At 35.9% G+C, this 17880-nt stretch overlaps 1 protein-coding gene across 2 annotated transcripts in view; it reads left to right on the top strand.

Moving 5' to 3' along the window:
• The window catches only part of LOC118268686 (proton-coupled amino acid transporter-like protein pathetic), a 40664-nt gene extending 23011 nt beyond the window's left edge, over window positions 1-17653 (top strand). The window contains exons 2-6 of one of the 2 annotated variants that reach the window (XM_035583274.2): window positions 12155-12240; window positions 13808-13948; window positions 14134-14406; window positions 14490-15041; window positions 15320-17653. In XM_035583274.2, the coding sequence (XP_035439167.2) occupies window positions 12155-12240; window positions 13808-13948; window positions 14134-14406; window positions 14490-15041; window positions 15320-15734 (1467 nt within the window). In that variant the 3' untranslated portion in view covers window positions 15735-17653. Of the gene's footprint in view, window positions 1-12154; window positions 12241-12548; window positions 12899-13807; window positions 13949-14133; window positions 14407-14489; window positions 15042-15319 lie in introns of those variants that run through there. The other variant, XM_035583291.2, reaches the window with a different exon arrangement.
• Window positions 17654-17880: the final 227 nt, after the last annotated feature.

Below are 17880 nucleotides of genomic sequence, written 5' to 3'. Positions count from 1 at the left end.
AAATTAAGTAGTTCATCAAATTTATGAATGAGAGTGTGATTATTTTTGACCGAGGATACTACCCAATTCAGAGCAATACCTATCTATTTATGAAAAATATTTATTACAATGTACTTAACTTGTTGTCTAATTGAGCACGTGTAAAATGCGATCCATCATATTCTCGCATGCTGCCATTTTAGGGTCAAGGATACCTTTTATTTGGCGAACACTTGAAATGGCCTTTCGCTTGTCAAACTGCGCGATAGTACTTGTTTGTGATCACACTGAAAGTTATTTACAACCATTTAAAGTATTCGTTAGATGGCGAGTATCTCGCTATAAAACTAGAGTTTTATGTTTAGATATCAATAATATTTTAATGGAGAAGCCACTAACTTATATGACCAGTATTAGAATTCCTGTAGCGTTGCTATTTACTACCTACATAGCGTTTATTATGATACTTGAATCTTGAATAGGAAGGTCGGGTCTCGGCCGCACTTTCTACTAGCATCAAAGAGTCTTGCGCTAAGAATTTCTAGTTCTTGCATCAAACGTGCAGATGAGCAATGAAAACAATTTTCCTGCAACCAAAAACAATAACAATTGAGACGGTGACCAAACCTGCTACTGCATTCCTTACGAGTGAGCTATCATAGTTGCATATAATACTGTAGTAATATCACTTTAATATTACGATAAATGAACCAATAATCGAGGTTTTGCGTAACACGCGTCATTCAATGCAGCAATCGTCACGTAACTGAGGGAAATGGTGGGAGAGGGGAGGTCTTCTGGGTGCCAAGCTTGGCGCCAGTGGAGGGCGGCGTCCAGACAGTTAGGTACGTCATGAGAAAAACATGCTTTCCCATGTATTACACCGAAACCCCGGCATTGAATGTATATCTGATACAAGTATACAAGAACATTAAAATCGATATGTTTATATACGGGTAGCCAAAAATTAGTATGTATTGGAAAATAAACTTAATGTCTATACTTTGAAGGTTGTTATACCTTTGTAGTGTACTTTAAAAATGTTATCTATTGAACTTCATACCTAAATCTAAGCATAGAAACGTACGTTAAGCACAATTCATTCAACCAATTGTAATGAAATAAAGCTGCGAAGTAATATGGTAATGAAAATTACCATTACGGCCTGCGAGACTTTCATGTACCATCTACCATGTAATTTGAATACGTTCGTTTTCTCCCATTGTGTACCAAGGCCAGGCCACATGATATAAATGCCGACAACACTATTAATTTGCACATAATATTGTGAACTGACTTTTGTTTTGGCCATAAAAACGCTTATTCCGACTCTGGAATCGAATCTGAGATCTTGCTAGTTAGCAACAACGGTTTAAAACGTAAACGTAACAAGTTAAGTTTGGGATGCCATCTGATTGTTTTTTTTTTTAGTTTTAATAAACGTTGGCTATCTACTTAGAGTATTGAATTGCATTGACATGACAATACTCATATACTCATATATCAAAGAAATGTAATTTGGGCAAATATTATGCCATGGGAAAAATAATAGATATACACACTAGTAATAATATTCATAAGACGTCGATTTTACGATTTATACCATACTAGCTGTTGTCCGCGACTTCGTACGCGTAATATAATGACTTCTTAGTTTATTTTTGTAATAATTCCCGAACAACAACCCTTAAATTCCTAACTCCCAGAGAATTTATTTTTGTAATAATAATAATAATATATAATAGTAGCTTAATTTACTCCTTAGTAAGTACATCATTTATAGATAGCTGATGTCAGCTATCTATCAATAAAATTCCCGTCAAAAGGTCCAGCCATTTCAGAGATTAGCGGAAACAACCCGACAGACAGACAGAAATTGAAAATAATGTGATTTGGGTATACATATATATCGTATGTATATTCATAAGCATACAGTAAAAGGCAATTATTTCAGTATTACAAACTGACACTCCAATTTAATTTATTAGTCTAAGTTTCATTATTATAAAATTTTGCTAATCGAAATCAAGATATTGTGCTCGATAATCACACTATCGATCATCCATCTATTTTTATATCATTTCAGGGATATGTAAAGTATATACTACATACATATAGTACAAGTATTGTCAATACCTACTTTGACGATAAAATTACCACATTGTAACAATACAGTCACGTTTTAATCTCGTGGCCACAGTATTTCTATATCTTTTGCTATTTAAATAACTTCATTGTGAAATTCATTAGCAGTAACGTTTGTCTGTACTTAATAATATATGTCTTTCATACCTTAATACCTACCATACATACATAGGTATGTACATATGTATGTGCAATGGTACATACATAAATACATACTATGAGTATGATTTTACCTACCTATATCTACTAAGGGGGTGACCATAAATTACGTAAAGCCGTCACGCTTTTTGTCCCCGAAGGGGTAGGCAGAGGTGCTCATTACGACACGTAAATTTTGTGTGGTTTTTTTTGTCCCTCACACCCCCTCTTGGTGAGATATCTTAAGATTGCATTTAACCCCCTCCCCTATCTCTCTAATATCACGTCAGATTGTATTAAATGTAGGTTTCTTATGTAAACGAATTAGATATATGTTTAATAATAATAACGTTATAGAAAGATTGGATTGATCAAATAGAATATGGTGAACTTCTATTAGTTCAGATTTTGAAAAATATATAAATAATGCATTTCTTGCCTCCTATTACGTACGTATATGGAGCTTTTACTGTTAAAAAGACGCATGTAATAATCTCTGTAATTGGAAAATGTTACTTATATTTTATATTAGTACGTAGGTACGCTATGCTGGGTATGGTATGTATTCATATCCCTTTGGATATCAAAGTGTGACGTCAAAAAATGTGCATCTGATAATTTGGGCGCCCGCGCCAAAATATGAAGAATTCTCGATCTGTCTCACTTCTTTTAATAGATTTTCAATTTAATATCAATCGAATTAAAGCTGAAAATCAATTAAAGGCTTATAAAATCAATTAGGTATAAGTTCCAAGCTATAGGATGTTTAAAAATAATGTGATTAGGTACTAAACAGGTTGCCAAAACTACGCTCATTAAATTACCATTTTTTTAAAATAGGCATTTCGTCTGTGGTATAAATATCTAGATTTATACAGATTTTTTGCTGTCTAGACATTAAAGTAATGGTAAACTAGACGGAAATCTGAAGGCCGTAAGAAGTGGAACTAATCTTATAATTAGCGATAAACTTATGCGCCTACCACACGTGCATGCCTGATTTTAATTGCACATGCTTGTCGCATGAAAAGACTGAACACTGATGTGTCTACCACACGGCACAGTTAAGTACGCGCAAGCCACATTCTTGTCGACATCGTCGGCGTGGAAACAATGTTTCCCAATGAAGAACTATTTCTTCTGCTATTATTTTTCAAGTGTTTGCTTGTGAAAAAGAAAATACAAAAGTCAAAGTGTAAACGATCAAAGTGGACAAAAAAATGGCTGTTGAATAGAAAAATTCTTTCACATATACATCTACTCAAGGATTTAAGAGATGGGCCAAGCGATTGGCGGAATTAATTATTATTATTATTCATTTTTAACGACCGTGCGCGTACAGTTACTCCACTCGACTAAACTGAGAGCGGCTTGAACACTGAACTACCAACCACACGCGCAGACAAGTTTGTACAAGTATAGCTTGCGCATGCCAGAATTTCAAGCAAGTTTAAAAACCATCAAGCCAAGCATTGGAGTTTGCGCATGCTAACCAACTACACGCACAGTGTTCAGTGTACAAGCTGGCATGCGCAAGTAAAACTGCGGTCAAGCATGCACGTGTGGTAGACGCATTAAGTGAGTGTCTACTTACCAAAATAAGCTTTTAACATTTTAGGTAGGTACCTAACAATGTAATTTAATCAAATCTAAATCTTAATTCACTTTACCTAAAGTTGAAGTTTGAACACGATTCCCTAAATATTGAATCAGTAATTGTTATTTATTTCTAATAATGTTGTCATTAATCCTATTTGCGGACAGATCATTTTAATAGTTCGCAACGGGCGACAATTGGTTACAGTTATATATAAGTATGTAGGTACCTAATTTGAAGCATTCTCTACCTACACTGTTTGGTTTCCTTGTTGATGAATCGTTCATAAACGCGATTGTCCAGCATCCTGTATTGAACCTCGCAACGGCTATTTTCTTTGAATGTTTTGAATCCAAACAATCCTATTAAAAACTTATGAACTGCGATCTTCAGGAAATTGTGGTAAACCATCTCATAAAGAGCCTCGTAGTCCAGCTTTGAACTGTCACGGATAATGCTGGTGATGAATCTGCTTATCTCACAGCATGTGACAAAGTATTTACCAACCAACTAGATTGATTAGACCTTCGTTGAACACCTAAAACCGACAACAATATAAATCTCCATACGCGTCGCGGTCGAGAGACATCACAGTCTATTTTGGGCACCGATTTACTTCCTACTGAGTCCCTATGTCTATTAATATGTCACAGCGATTCCCTTCCACGCTAGTTGCGCGAACGCAATCATCTAGTAACGTAACCTACAAGCCCATTTAGTTTGCCATCACAAGCGCCGTGAGACTGGCGTGAAGTCGCGCGCAATCATTAGAACGGCCTTGCTCGTGTCGCGAAGGAGCGAGGAAGCACCACAAAGACTTGATACCTACACTGTGACACTATGACCACCATCAATCAACCACAATGACAAACTATAAAAAACTCTATTGATTAAATTGTAGCGCTCCTCCTCAAGGCTATTTAGATTTCATCTCAATCACGTTTTGACAAGTAATTCTGTTCAGTACGTTTCAGTTAAGAAATAGGCATGTGTAGCTAATCAAGTATTACGTAATCGATGATGCAATATGTTAACTTAATTGTTTAGTGAGTACTTAACTAGGTATATACTATATACGGGTTCTTGTTCCAAACTTACAAACAAGCCGTTCGCTGAAACACATTGTTTTGTGTTGCTTTACAAAGCAGTAAAACTATTTTTCAAATAAATTCTATGCATTTTAATTTTATGACATTTTAAATTCAAAAACTACCAAACAATTTGGCAACCGGTGGAATATAAAAAGTCTAACAGCATTGAAGAAAATTAATGATGTTTTTTCTTCGAGCTTTTCTTTTTTTTCTCAATGACGGACAAACGCCGGCGCATGGTCGTGTTGTACATGCATATATGTAAATGTATTTACATCAGTAGAAAAATAATGTTTTACGTTTTCTTTCCGCAAAAAAGAATGCAAATGCGTGCCAAAATCTATAGTTGTCGGCCGTCTCCCCTCTCTTAACCTTTCTATTTTCACCATGGCATTGTCACCGTTCACTTTTTATGATCTCCTAGTAATCTACGTAGGTAATGGATGGGTAAAACAACACGTTATTTTCGTATATTTACAATTTTGACACCAGCAGAGTTTGTGTCAACTTTAGACTGGCTTTTACCCTATCAATCATGTAGATAGCTTACAACACTAGGTATGTGTTGTCGGACTTAAAATTATAAATACCCTGTCAAAATAAAACGCGCAATTATGTTTTGCAACAAGATTAGTTACATCCACGTTAAAACTTAAAAACATTGGCAAGATACTAAGATGATGAGTTGTTATTTTGTCAAATCAAAACATAAATATTGAGAAACCCATAACTCCAAGTCCCATCGCCTTCAGGGTCAGGATGAAAGTTTAGTAAAGTTTGTTAGTATGTATGTAAACATCGTGACCATTGTTATTTTAGAGACTAGGTGCGTCACATAATTAATCTTGCCCGTGTCAACCCACGCCTTTCAGTATCCGTAACGTCGCAAAACTTTATAACAACACATAGTTTATTTTGTAACCATGAATGTAGGCATAGCTCTATGTATTATATTTTTAGCTACATCAGGTGCTTTGGTCACGTGCATAGCACACACGCAGCACGTAGGTATTATTGCAAATAGTTTCACTTTACCTGCGTGTAACTTTACAATTACATTATGTGCAATTGACACTGTTTAGTTAATTTATTAATTTGATATATATGGGAATGGATTTGATGTTGCTTCCCCATGGAATGTTAGGTATTTTAGATGTGTAAACAGGATAGCAAGATTGGAAAATTTCGCATTTAAAATTAAAAATATTTGAATTGCATTGATGATAGGAATAATTTAAAGTTGTCTAGATTTTTCTTAACATTAAAATATAATAAGTAATAAAACATAGATAAAAGTAAAAAAGCATTTTTTTCAATATTTCGGCTTCTCTATCTCCATCAATCAATATCCAGCTACTCTATAGTGCATCTTCAGACTCCGCATCCACATTCAAGAAGAAAAATTGCACTGCTCATAAAATACAGTGTGCAAATTATAATCAGTTAACTCGGTCACCGGACACAGAGCTGCTCCTAAATAAACGCACAGGAAAACGTGTCTTCATAAGCACTGTATCATATATCAGTGGATCTCTTACAAGACTGACCTACAAGGACTAATTTGAAAAAAATCTGTCTCAACCGTAAGTGTTTTCTTCCGGCCGGAGCAAGGTCGCGCCATTCAGCTGACTGACACTGCCTATTGTTCATCGAGGGCCCAGCCTGCACTATTTCATATGATAAACGATTCGACCCACTCGACGCCCCCCATATCGGCACTTAGGCTCCTATTGACATTGAAGTAGCATGAATAGTCGAAATAAATAGGTAACCTAAATAAAGATATTCATTTAGCTAAAAACTATACAGTTGTTTAGTAACTAGCAGTTTATGTAAAGCTGTTGTTCTTTTAGTTAAATAATCGCTAACGTGAAACGTCCGCTTCGCAATCTTGGTCTAGGTTTAAACAATAATCGATTGTATTTTATGAATGTCATTCGGTTTCGTCGTAAACAATGGACGTGTCCAGGTATGACATAATAACATCCAAGTTACTTATCGTAGTTAGAATAAACTATACAATAGGTACATATAGAACGTTCACATTAAATGGTAGATATACTTCAAGTATTTCCTTAGCGGTTTTCAAGCAAGATTCGTTCAATATTTGAGTTCTCTTTATCTTGGCAAGGAATTTTTTAATCTCTAGAGCGTATCATTATAAACTGAGGTGGGTACTTATCCTTCCATTAGTCAATGTTTACCCGTGAATGTTTTGCTAAAAGTGCACGTGAACTCACGAGTCAGTCAAAGGCACACGTGCTCTTGGCAGCTCACGAGTTATCACTCAATGAACTACACGCCCAGCGGTACAGCGAGCCAACCAACACTCTCTGACAAGCTATAATACCTAAATATACGTATTAATACGGAATCTTGACTTCTGTCCAAAGTTTTCAATGTTACATAGAGGCATGTCTGCCAGACTTAAGTCTCAAACCTCAGTTACAATGGGTTTAGAGTTTAGGAATCAGAAATTCAAAATGTAATGGTACTGACGTGTGTTTTGGAAAACAACACACAAACACATACGTTTTGAGGAAAACATGGTCCATATGACAAATAACTTGCCTTAAAAATAGTACATCAAAATTACATTTATTCAGTCCACACATACAAGTAATTAAAATTCTGAGCATGAATGAATTTTATGAAAGGACGCCGCGTTGCAACTGTACCTAAGTTAATTTGTGATGAAACCGCACACTTCGTTTCAGTTCATGAACTTTGTGAATAACCTAACATTTAGGTTGAATGCGGCCGAATTAGTTGAACTACGCAAGCCTATTGCTGCCGAGCGGATAAATGTGTCCAATGGTACTGTAGTACGGTCACAATAAAGTGACAGCTAGGAAAGCAGGTCGCGGTTCGCTGCGTGCTCAAGGATTCCTCTCAACTTTTTACAGTCACACCTCCCCCATTCAGTTCACAGACAATTTCAAGTGCTAAATCGTTCAGATCCGGCTTAGCACAAGTCTAATCAATTTTGCGATTCAATTCAATTGTGTCTCGGGACTCGACATTATGTGTAAATAAGGACGTCGGACAAACAGGTTATTTTAAACCGTGTTCCACACATTGAAGAGTTCTACAGTCTCGTTACATGCTCACTTAGTTTGTTATGCAGGAAGACGCAAGAAATAAAATAAGAGGTCAACGAAATAAAAGAATAATATCTATTGACTAAGAAGTTGTTATTCATATCTCGTGTTGGCACAAACTGTGTAACAATAGCTAGTGCTTTGCCGAATAACTGATAGCTCATAATATAACACTTACGTAGGTATTTGAATTAAAAATCATATTGATATTGTGTTCCCCAGAAAAAAACTACAGTTTTTTTATTACCTTGATTTAAAATAGGTTCATAAATAAAGCATGTCCTTCGATTTTTTTGTATCTTAATGTTTTATTTATTTCGGAAAATATCTTTCAATTCGTATCTGTCGTTTTAGCAATAATTTCAGGCAATTGATATACAATAGAGCTAGTCATTATGCAGTAGTTATTTATTATACATTCATCAACTGTACCATTATTTTGGACATGTCTGGATATGTCAGATCATCTTGACAGGACATGGAAGCCTTGAGACTAATGTGATGAACTGATTTTTAAATTCGAGTTGTTTTATGCATTCGATAGCAGAGGCCATTTTTCGAACGGTGATATTAAAGATAAACTTTTGCGTGTCTGACGTTTAGTCTAAACGTCAGCATGTATACAATGTGCACCTATCGTATACCGTATACGTGCGCGCAAAATTTTACTTTTTCTCAGAAGGACTTCTGGTGCCCATCTTTAGTTAGTTATAGGCGCTTACGATTGCTCATAACACACCTACATACATTGAAACATCCAAGGTGACATGTTTAAAAAAAGCAAGGTTCGTTTAACCAATACCGACTGATAAATGAGAAACGTAGAAACGGGTGATTATGATTGTTTAGTAAGTAAAAATAGACGATTTACAAAACAAAATCTTTTACTGGGTGTTTGCCAAACACTGTGATGTGTGTATGTATATAAACCTACGTATCCTTCGTATGTATACAAACATCGGCTGAGAATCACTATTTCATGTAAAGATGTCAGCTGACTCTCAAAACGATGTTGAGTACTTTGGTCTCTGTGATCTTTCATTTTTTCTTTTCATTACGCATCCAAAGTTGGACTTAAATGTCATAAATAACTATTACTTGAACATAAAAATCAAATATTAAGATGTTATTAATACTAAATGCAACGTGAAAATGTGATAATTTCCACCAGATCTACAACATATCAATTAGCGAACAGTACAAAATAACGTTTTAGATATTCTATGTCATTTAATTCGCACGGAATTTCCACCTTGCAGCGTCAGGTGTCGCCACAAACAGTCTAACACGATAGTCACACCTCGATTGAAGACTTGTAAATAACTAAGAAAGCTTATATTTAATCTTCGTGACAAATGATAATGTTTTGCAACGACCACGTCACAGGGGGCGTGGTTGTCGCTTCTGGAACGCACTCAACAAGAACCTCTCCTTGACTCGTGATCTCCGTGGAAGCGCGCATATATTTTAAATAAGCATTTGTCGTCACATATCTAAGTGTTTAAACTAATAGAGCATCGTGACTGTCCACAACAGATGCCATTATGAAGGGGCAAAACTACGATCATAATAGCTTCGTGTCACGGTGTTGACTCTGGCTATATTTGTCACAAATATTGACACTATGGTGTTATCCACAAAGAACATGATGGTTCAACTGTATTCCATGTTAATTGTTTACAAAGTGGCCAGGCTGTAAATCTATGATACTGGTGCACTTAGCACATAATTCAGAATGAAATAGTTTACTTAGTTGACGCTTCGAAGCGCTAATTCACCTTCAAAATACTTTGGGAGTTGGCTGTTCTTTCAGCGCAGTTCAAATAACTTATCTTATGTGTTTACCTACCTGGTAATAAGATTAAAGTTAGTATTAATTTAAAAAGTAACGACATTATGGCTTATGAAGTTATTTTGGAGAAAAAGAATCAACGTAGATATAGAATGGAAAATCCTAAACGTTTCTTATTCATTGATCTGAAAGAAGTAGAAAAGAAAATTTATATCTTTACTTCCTCGTATCGCTGACGGTAAATGTCAATCGTCAGAGGGTAAATAATAAATATTTTGAAGTGCTAACCGTTCTCAGTGCGCCGTATGCTGATTAAATGAGTGGTATCAATACTCTTCTTTTACATAATGTATTATTTTCGTTTTCCTACTAGCTAAGCAGAGCAGAGCGATTTTTGTATACGTTTTTCGTTCACACCTTGTACATTAAAGTTCTTTAACATCCTAGGGAGCTTCATACATTTTATTATTTCGATACATATCTAGTGAAAATAAAATTAAAACAATAGAGACCTCATTGAGGACTACCGCTTATGTATTCGTTGGGGGCGCTAGTAAGGTGTAAGGCTTGTTGCCCAATAGAAAATTTACTTGAGCCAAACCTTTAGACAATCATCTTCGATAACAGCTACAATAAAATTGATATTTGGGAGATTTAAGTACTGGGGATGCTCAAAGTTCTATCTTCTGAATGGCCCATAAGGTTAAGTGGCATGGACTCAAGTACTAACTATTAAAATATTTATATACACAACTAGTGGTGTGATTGTCCATGGGCGGCGCCGATTTCCTACCATCAGGAGATCCGTTTGTTCGGTTGCCGATCTATTCCGTAAAAAAGTTGGAAATAAACTATAGTCCTCATTCACAGATTCACACACGTCGATAGTTACTTATAAAATTCAAATTTGTAAAGTTATCAAACAATACAATGCGTCTGCGACGTAAAAATATGCGAAACCCATAAATAATAAAACAATGTAATGTTTTTGGGTTACGCATCGCGAATGTAAAAACGATAGGTACAATAACTCAGACGGCAATCAACGCTAATAAAAATCGTATCACTTTAAATATTATTGACCTTTGAACACACTAACACAGCCGAAATACAGCGCAGGATACATTGTAGGAACTAAAGATGTCAATAAGCAACAAAGAACTACACATAGAACAAATTCAGTTGCTCTTTTTTTAAAGAAAACGATTTTTGTAGATGATAGTCATAGGTGACGTCTTATTTGATTTTACTATAATAATAACATTTTAGCTAAATATGAAGCACTTAGGTTGTGTACGCACAACCTTATGTATACCCTTATGGTAACCTAGTACCAGAACTACCATGCTTAAGTTAAAATGATGAACAGTGTATTTGATACGAAAAAAACTCCATACCATTTTTCTATACTATACATAGGTACACTTTGCCTTGTGCAAAATTGTATATCAACTAGAAATCAGAAAGTAATGTTTCCTCGCGGAACCTCCTCCGGCGCATTATTATTACAAAACTCGTGCTTAACTGTTTTTTTGCAGTCCACCCGACGACCGGTTTCTTCCAAATTTATTTTCGAAACCAGTTTAATCCAGTATCACTCGCAATCTGTCTTGTCGGCAAACAGAGTCCATACATACATTATAGTTCATCAACGAACGCAAAATAAACGTTAAAGTTGATGCAGTAGAGTTTAAAGTTGCTGGTCAAAGGATTAGGCTGAATAAAATTAGGGGAACTGAATCGCATGAGTGTAAAGCATTCAATACTTTTATGACTCATTTTGTTGTAGCTTACAAGGTAACCCTTTATTAGGAATGTCCTAGATCCCATGGACGTGATAATAATGAGACATTAATAGAATATTCGTTAAATATGTTAAAGAAACTAAACTCTGCGCATACGCAAATAAAGTACAATATCAAACGCTTTACGTGAGTCGAAAAAATCTTGGCCTAAAATAGAACTTCGGCAAAAGCGGTCAGATAGAGTAGGAAAGTAAAAATTCACCAACGGTAGAAATCCTGCGGGAGATCTGTTTCGTACTTACGCGGCCGCGGTGGCTATTTGTGTATTCTCAAAATAGCAATGGCTTGGTCACATGGCCGCAGATCGAGCCCCTGCAACGAACACCGCCTGACGTCACCGCAGCGTCACATTCAATGAAACTTGTGTACATTCCAAAATTTGGCACCGCGTCGCCTGACGAAAGCGAATTTAAATACCTTCAATTCTCGGAACAGTGTCCTTCTATTTATTTACAATTTCTCTATAATAACAACAATACTAACCACATGTCTCTCTTCTTTTCCAGAAACCTCAAATGCGGCCGATGATAGTTGAATATGACCCCAAGAAAAAAGGAGTCAAAAATGACTTATCAGATGTCGTTATGGTCAAGTAAGTTACTATGTTCCATATGTTCTCCAGAAAGGAAGCCACTAAACCGACAATCATTGAATCAGCTTTGATTGCAAATTTTATGTTTTGTCGATAATAAACCTTCAGTTTGATCTGGTGCCACATGAGATCAAATATTATATGTTGTAATGCTTAGTAAATATTTATTTAGAAATTAAAATCAACATTAAAGCATGCTTCACAGCTTACCTCATTTTTGTTTCTATTCAACAAACTGATATTTAATTGTGGAATATCTTCTTAGAATTGCCTTAAACCTAATAATATTGACGTTTTTGTTTCAACAGGACATTGAAAAGAAAATGTAAACCTTTTAGATATAACTATCAAGGCTAAATATAATAAATCGGTAGCAATTAGAAGTACAATATGCGGTGCTCCTCGGCGTACCAAGCGACGGCACCTATGCCGTCCGTAGCCCTGGACCCCATAGCTCGATTTGTCTATCAATGTTTATTGATAAATTAATGTTTTGACGTGGTATTTTATATTGTATGTTGACTGTTAAGTACTCGCTCCTTAAAATGAGCTAATTTGCTCGAAGCTGTACGGAGACGATCCGGGAAGACGTGTGCTGCTTCCACGAGATATATGTCGTTCGTCGACCTTGATCATCTTGCAATGGACTCATACACCGGTACATCATTCCATTTTATGGTTTCAATTTTGTTTATTTAATTTGTTTTGTTTGGTAATGGTAAAATATTTGAAGAATTGCGTACTCAGAGTGGCTGAGACCGCTGCCACTGCGCCGACGCTCGCGCCGGCCGTGCGCGGCGGCCGCTCGTGCGCCATCTCTGTTCAGGCTCGGGATTGGCTCGCAAACTGGCGATTTGTACAAATTTGATTTAGCTTTATGTTCTTTAATGTTTCTCCATTTATTTCTTTCTTATTTCTATATTTCTAGAGATATGATTTGAAAGAATAAAACCAAATTCCTAGGTATCAAAGTCTTGTAAATTAATTAATTGTATTCAGTCAGTTGATGTATGTATAGTCTTAATATTTTCAATTGTCCAATTGCCAACTTTGTCCGTTAAGTTTATAGATTTAATATATTTTTGATTACAACGTAAAGCTGTATTGAATTTAACGGTTGAGCCATATTTTTGTAAATGCCGAGTCTTAACAGAGTGAAGCGCACACAAACAAAATATATTATACTTTATTTTGGAGACCATAATGAATGTATCACACTTCACACCACAACACTCACACAAAGTAACGCAGCATAATTATTAGAAAATAATCTTGATCATTCGCGAGCAGTTCATATTAGCCACAGATTAGTCTGAGTAGTGTCATGTAACTCGTTCGATTCCGCGGCCGCGACATTCACACCTCGTTCGATCACATTGTAGCTTGAGATGTGGCGCTTTATGTGTTTCGCTACCATTACATAGTTCTGCTTTAAATTCAATGAATTATTTGAGACTACACTTTGTTACCCACCTCACTTCTAACCTATCAACACCACTTTACTTAGTTCGTAGTATAACACACACCAATGCACTTGTTATAACAGTATCCGGGGAATGTTTTACAGGTACAAAGTTGACCCAAATGAGATCCCAGTGGAACAACAGGCGGGCTCCACCCTGCCCCTCATGGAGATCCCAGGCAGGGATATTGAGGCTGATGAGGACTATAATCCTTTCGAGCATAGGAAACTGGCGCATCCTACATCGTAAGTACTTTAGATACAATTACTTTATAACTTCCAATTTCTAAAAATTATGGCATCATATTTAAAATTCCCTATGTCACAATGTCCGTTACACCAAATTATGGTCAAAAAACAGAAGAAAGACAAGTTCAGTTACGAGTATTAAGGTCTGATCAATAAATAATTTTAAACCATCTTCTTTTCAGGGATATGGATACGCTTATCCATTTGCTGAAAGGATCCCTCGGCAGTGGAATCCTGGCTATGCCTATGGCTTTCCGCAACGCTGGTCTCTACTTCGGCTTAATAGCCACATTTGCCATCGGAGGTATTTGCACGTACTGCGTGCATGTACTGGTGAAGACTGCACATGAGCTGTGCAGGCGGATACAAAAACCCTCGTTAGGGTTCGCTGAAGTTGCTGAAGCTGCCTTCTTGTCTGGTCCACCGGCTGTGCATAAATTTTCACGACTTGCCAAGTAAGTACCGTGATAGTAATCTTTCATGGATGAATGTTTCTTTACAACGAGCAATCACTTACATTACTTTACTATCTTTCCAGGGCTATGATCAACTGGTTCCTTGTGATTGACTTACTGGGCTGCTGCTGCGTCTACATTGTGTTCGTCGCTAAGAATGTCAAGCAAGTGGTCGACGTGTATGCCAAGGATACTGACTGGTACGGCGTAGATGTCCGTGTCTACATGGCAGTTCTACTTCCTCTTCTCATTCTTATGAACTTGATAAGGAATCTGAAATACCTGGCGCCGTTCTCAATGATTGCGAATTTGCTGGTTGGCACTGGAATGGGAATCACTTTTTACTATCTCTTCCAAGACATTCCCAGTCTGAGCGAACGTCTGCCCTTCACCCGTATTGAGCGCTTACCTACCTTCTTCGGAACTGCCATCTTCGCCCTTGAAGGAATTGGTGTTGTCATGCCCTTGGAAAACAACATGAAGACCCCCACCCACTTCATCGGATGCCCTGGCGTGCTTAACACTGGAATGTTCTTCGTGGTATCTCTGTACGCATTTACTGGATTCTTTGGCTACCTGAAGTATGGAGAGAACACCCAGAGCAGCATCACCCTGAATCTGCCTCAAGAAGAAGCGTAAGTATTCATTCTCTAATCACATTTATATGATAATTTTTGGAAAATAACGACAATCAGTTTTTAAAATCTGCAAAAATACATTGGTACATATTTAAATCTCCAAAGCGTTATGTTGAGGGAACACTGAAGTTTCAGAAGATTAACCAAGAATTTAAAAAATACTTTGCTCACCCCAGAAACCGAACACGAAATCTCTTATTAGGCATTTGCTGTTGCAATGACTTTAGTGCACCGAAGTAGACATAATTAACGTTTATTTTTTTTGTTATTTACAGGCTGGGACAATGCGTGAAGCTTATGATCGCTGTCGCCATTTTCTTCACCTACAGTCTTCAGTTCTACGTGCCCATGGAAATTATCTGGAAAAATGTTCGCCACTGGTTCGGAGCCAAGAAAAACCTGGCTGAATACAGCATCCGTATTGGAATCATCATCCTGACTTTGGCCACCGCTATCGCTATCCCGAATCTTGGACCCTTCATCTCATTGGTAGGCGCTGTCTGTCTCTCATTCCTTGGCCTCATCTTCCCCGCTGTTATCGAAACTGTGGCTTTCTGGGACAGGCCAAATGGCCTCGGTCGCTTCAACTGGGTACTCTGGAAGAACATGTTCTTGGTTTGTTTCGGAGTTCTTGGTTTCTTAACGGGAGCATATGTTAGCATTTTGGATATAATCCACGGTGAGGAATAAGAACAGACGCGCATGACCATTTCATAGAATAAGCTCAATAGATATGATTTTAAGCTAAGGCCGATTTTTATAAGTGTAACAATGGCTTCGATGGGTTAAATTGGTTTAATATACCTAGCTTCCATTTTAAAACATTTTTGTAATATCTAGTAGTGGTTTTACATGTTGAATTCATATCATAATTAAAAATAACTTTTCAACGTTTGAAAGTAACTCTGCACAAAACTCATCTAAAGTTTGTTTTATAAAATTGTCGACCTAAGTTATAGTAACGTTAATTATTGCTTTTAGTATTTTTATACTACTTGTGGTTGTCGCCACAATAATTTTGTATAGCAAAGTTGTATTTTCTTTGTAGAATCGAGTTATTTGTATTTAATACTTTCTTCGTAGAATTGAGTTATTGTATTTAATGCTCAATTTGTATAACGTGAGATTAGAAGTATCTTCCTACTAATTTAACGTTTTGATTTGAAAATTAGTTGATGCGAAGCAGGTTGTGTATTCTTGTAACTTTCATTTATTTAGCCCCGAAACTCTGTAGCCATTTTAGTTTTAAGCGAAGTGTAGATAAATCTACTTTTATATGTATACATATATACTTTATGTAAACGTGTGAGAATTCGTCTAGTGCATTATAGAAATGTGATACAAGTTTAGGTTAAATAAAAGGCATTATGGTATTGGAAAAATGACTTTTAAAAACAAAATTAATTGTTTCGAAAATAGACAATATTAATATCTAAGTAATAGCAAAATTTTCGAGCTAGGCTACAGCTTGCCGAATCGTAAAAATGGATTACAATTTTGGGGTTCAATAGTAGAAACATTATTCGTGATAATAATTATGACATTTCCATTACCAAAAAAACCATATAATTAAGTATATAACTGCTTATGTAGTATAAATATTCATATCGAGCTTTTTGGAAAATTATGAACTGAAGCATTTATCTATACTTACGTACCTATAGGTACAGATATACGATCTTCCATCAAGATCATTATTGTTATAGAATGTAAACAAAACTCTGGCGAAAATGTTGGTAAAATCTCAATATTAGATACATTATATGTACCTAAAGACTGGTTTATAATATTGTATTTTTTTATTGTCACAAAAAGTATATTCTCAATCGTCCTTCGTTGTCTCAAAATTAAACTCTAGAGTTTAGAAGATAAGATTGTAAACGGGTTGCACTTTCAGTTGAATTGATTACGTAATGTTATCGTACGTGTTAATTGGTGAAGTGGCCCTGTTGTTCCTCGTACAAGTTTGATTCTGAATATTTATTTAGATACTAACAGAGCGAATGTTAACGAATGGCTAAAATGTAAGATTAAAAGAAACCTATTATGAATAAATGATCGTGTGATAGTCATTCTGGATTAGATGATAGATATAAGTGTTTAACTAACTAAAGTTGGGTTATTTACCCAACTTTAAAAAAATGATTATTGTTAACTAGGGACGTATTATTCATCCCCGCTGTTTTGGCTCTTTTATTTTACCCGACTCCTCGATAAGGAGGGTAATGTGTTTTAGGAAGATGTTTTCGACTTCCGACGTAGTTTAACGTAACCACAGCATTTGGGGATATACCTAATAGTGATTTAATATAAGTTAAAATTCAATTAGACTTCTAGTAACTAAATGTTCCATGAAATACAAATTAACAAAAAATACATAATAGTTGATGTCAATTCAGATTCAGAAGCATATTTTCTAAATTCATATATTTTTTTATTTACTCAAAGAGATTGAATATTCTATAATAATTTGCTACACAGATACTTTTAAAATGGAACTATTCATGGGATATCATTCCTATATATTTGGTATTATGTACCAGCCTACCTATTTTAGATACATAGAAGTGGTTGTTTTGTTACAGTATTAAATAAATACGATTTAAGGATATCTGTGTTTTATTGTTAAAAAAGCCATCACGCCTTTTATCCCCGAAGGGGTAGGTTCCAATCACGGCAATTAAAGCCACACTACAATTTACACCTACTTTTCGTCATTTTGTGTTACCAGTCCCATGTAATAAGGGGTGAGCCTACTGCCATATACTAGGCACAATTCCAAACTCCGTGCTACTACTAAGTAATTTTAAAAAACCGAAAATAGTCAAGATTCATA

Source organism: Spodoptera frugiperda, chromosome 25 (assembly GCF_023101765.2).
Source record: "Spodoptera frugiperda isolate SF20-4 chromosome 25, AGI-APGP_CSIRO_Sfru_2.0, whole genome shotgun sequence".
Lineage (NCBI taxonomy): Eukaryota > Metazoa > Arthropoda > Insecta > Lepidoptera > Noctuidae > Spodoptera > Spodoptera frugiperda.
This window is presented reverse-complemented; position numbering and strand designations above follow the sequence as displayed.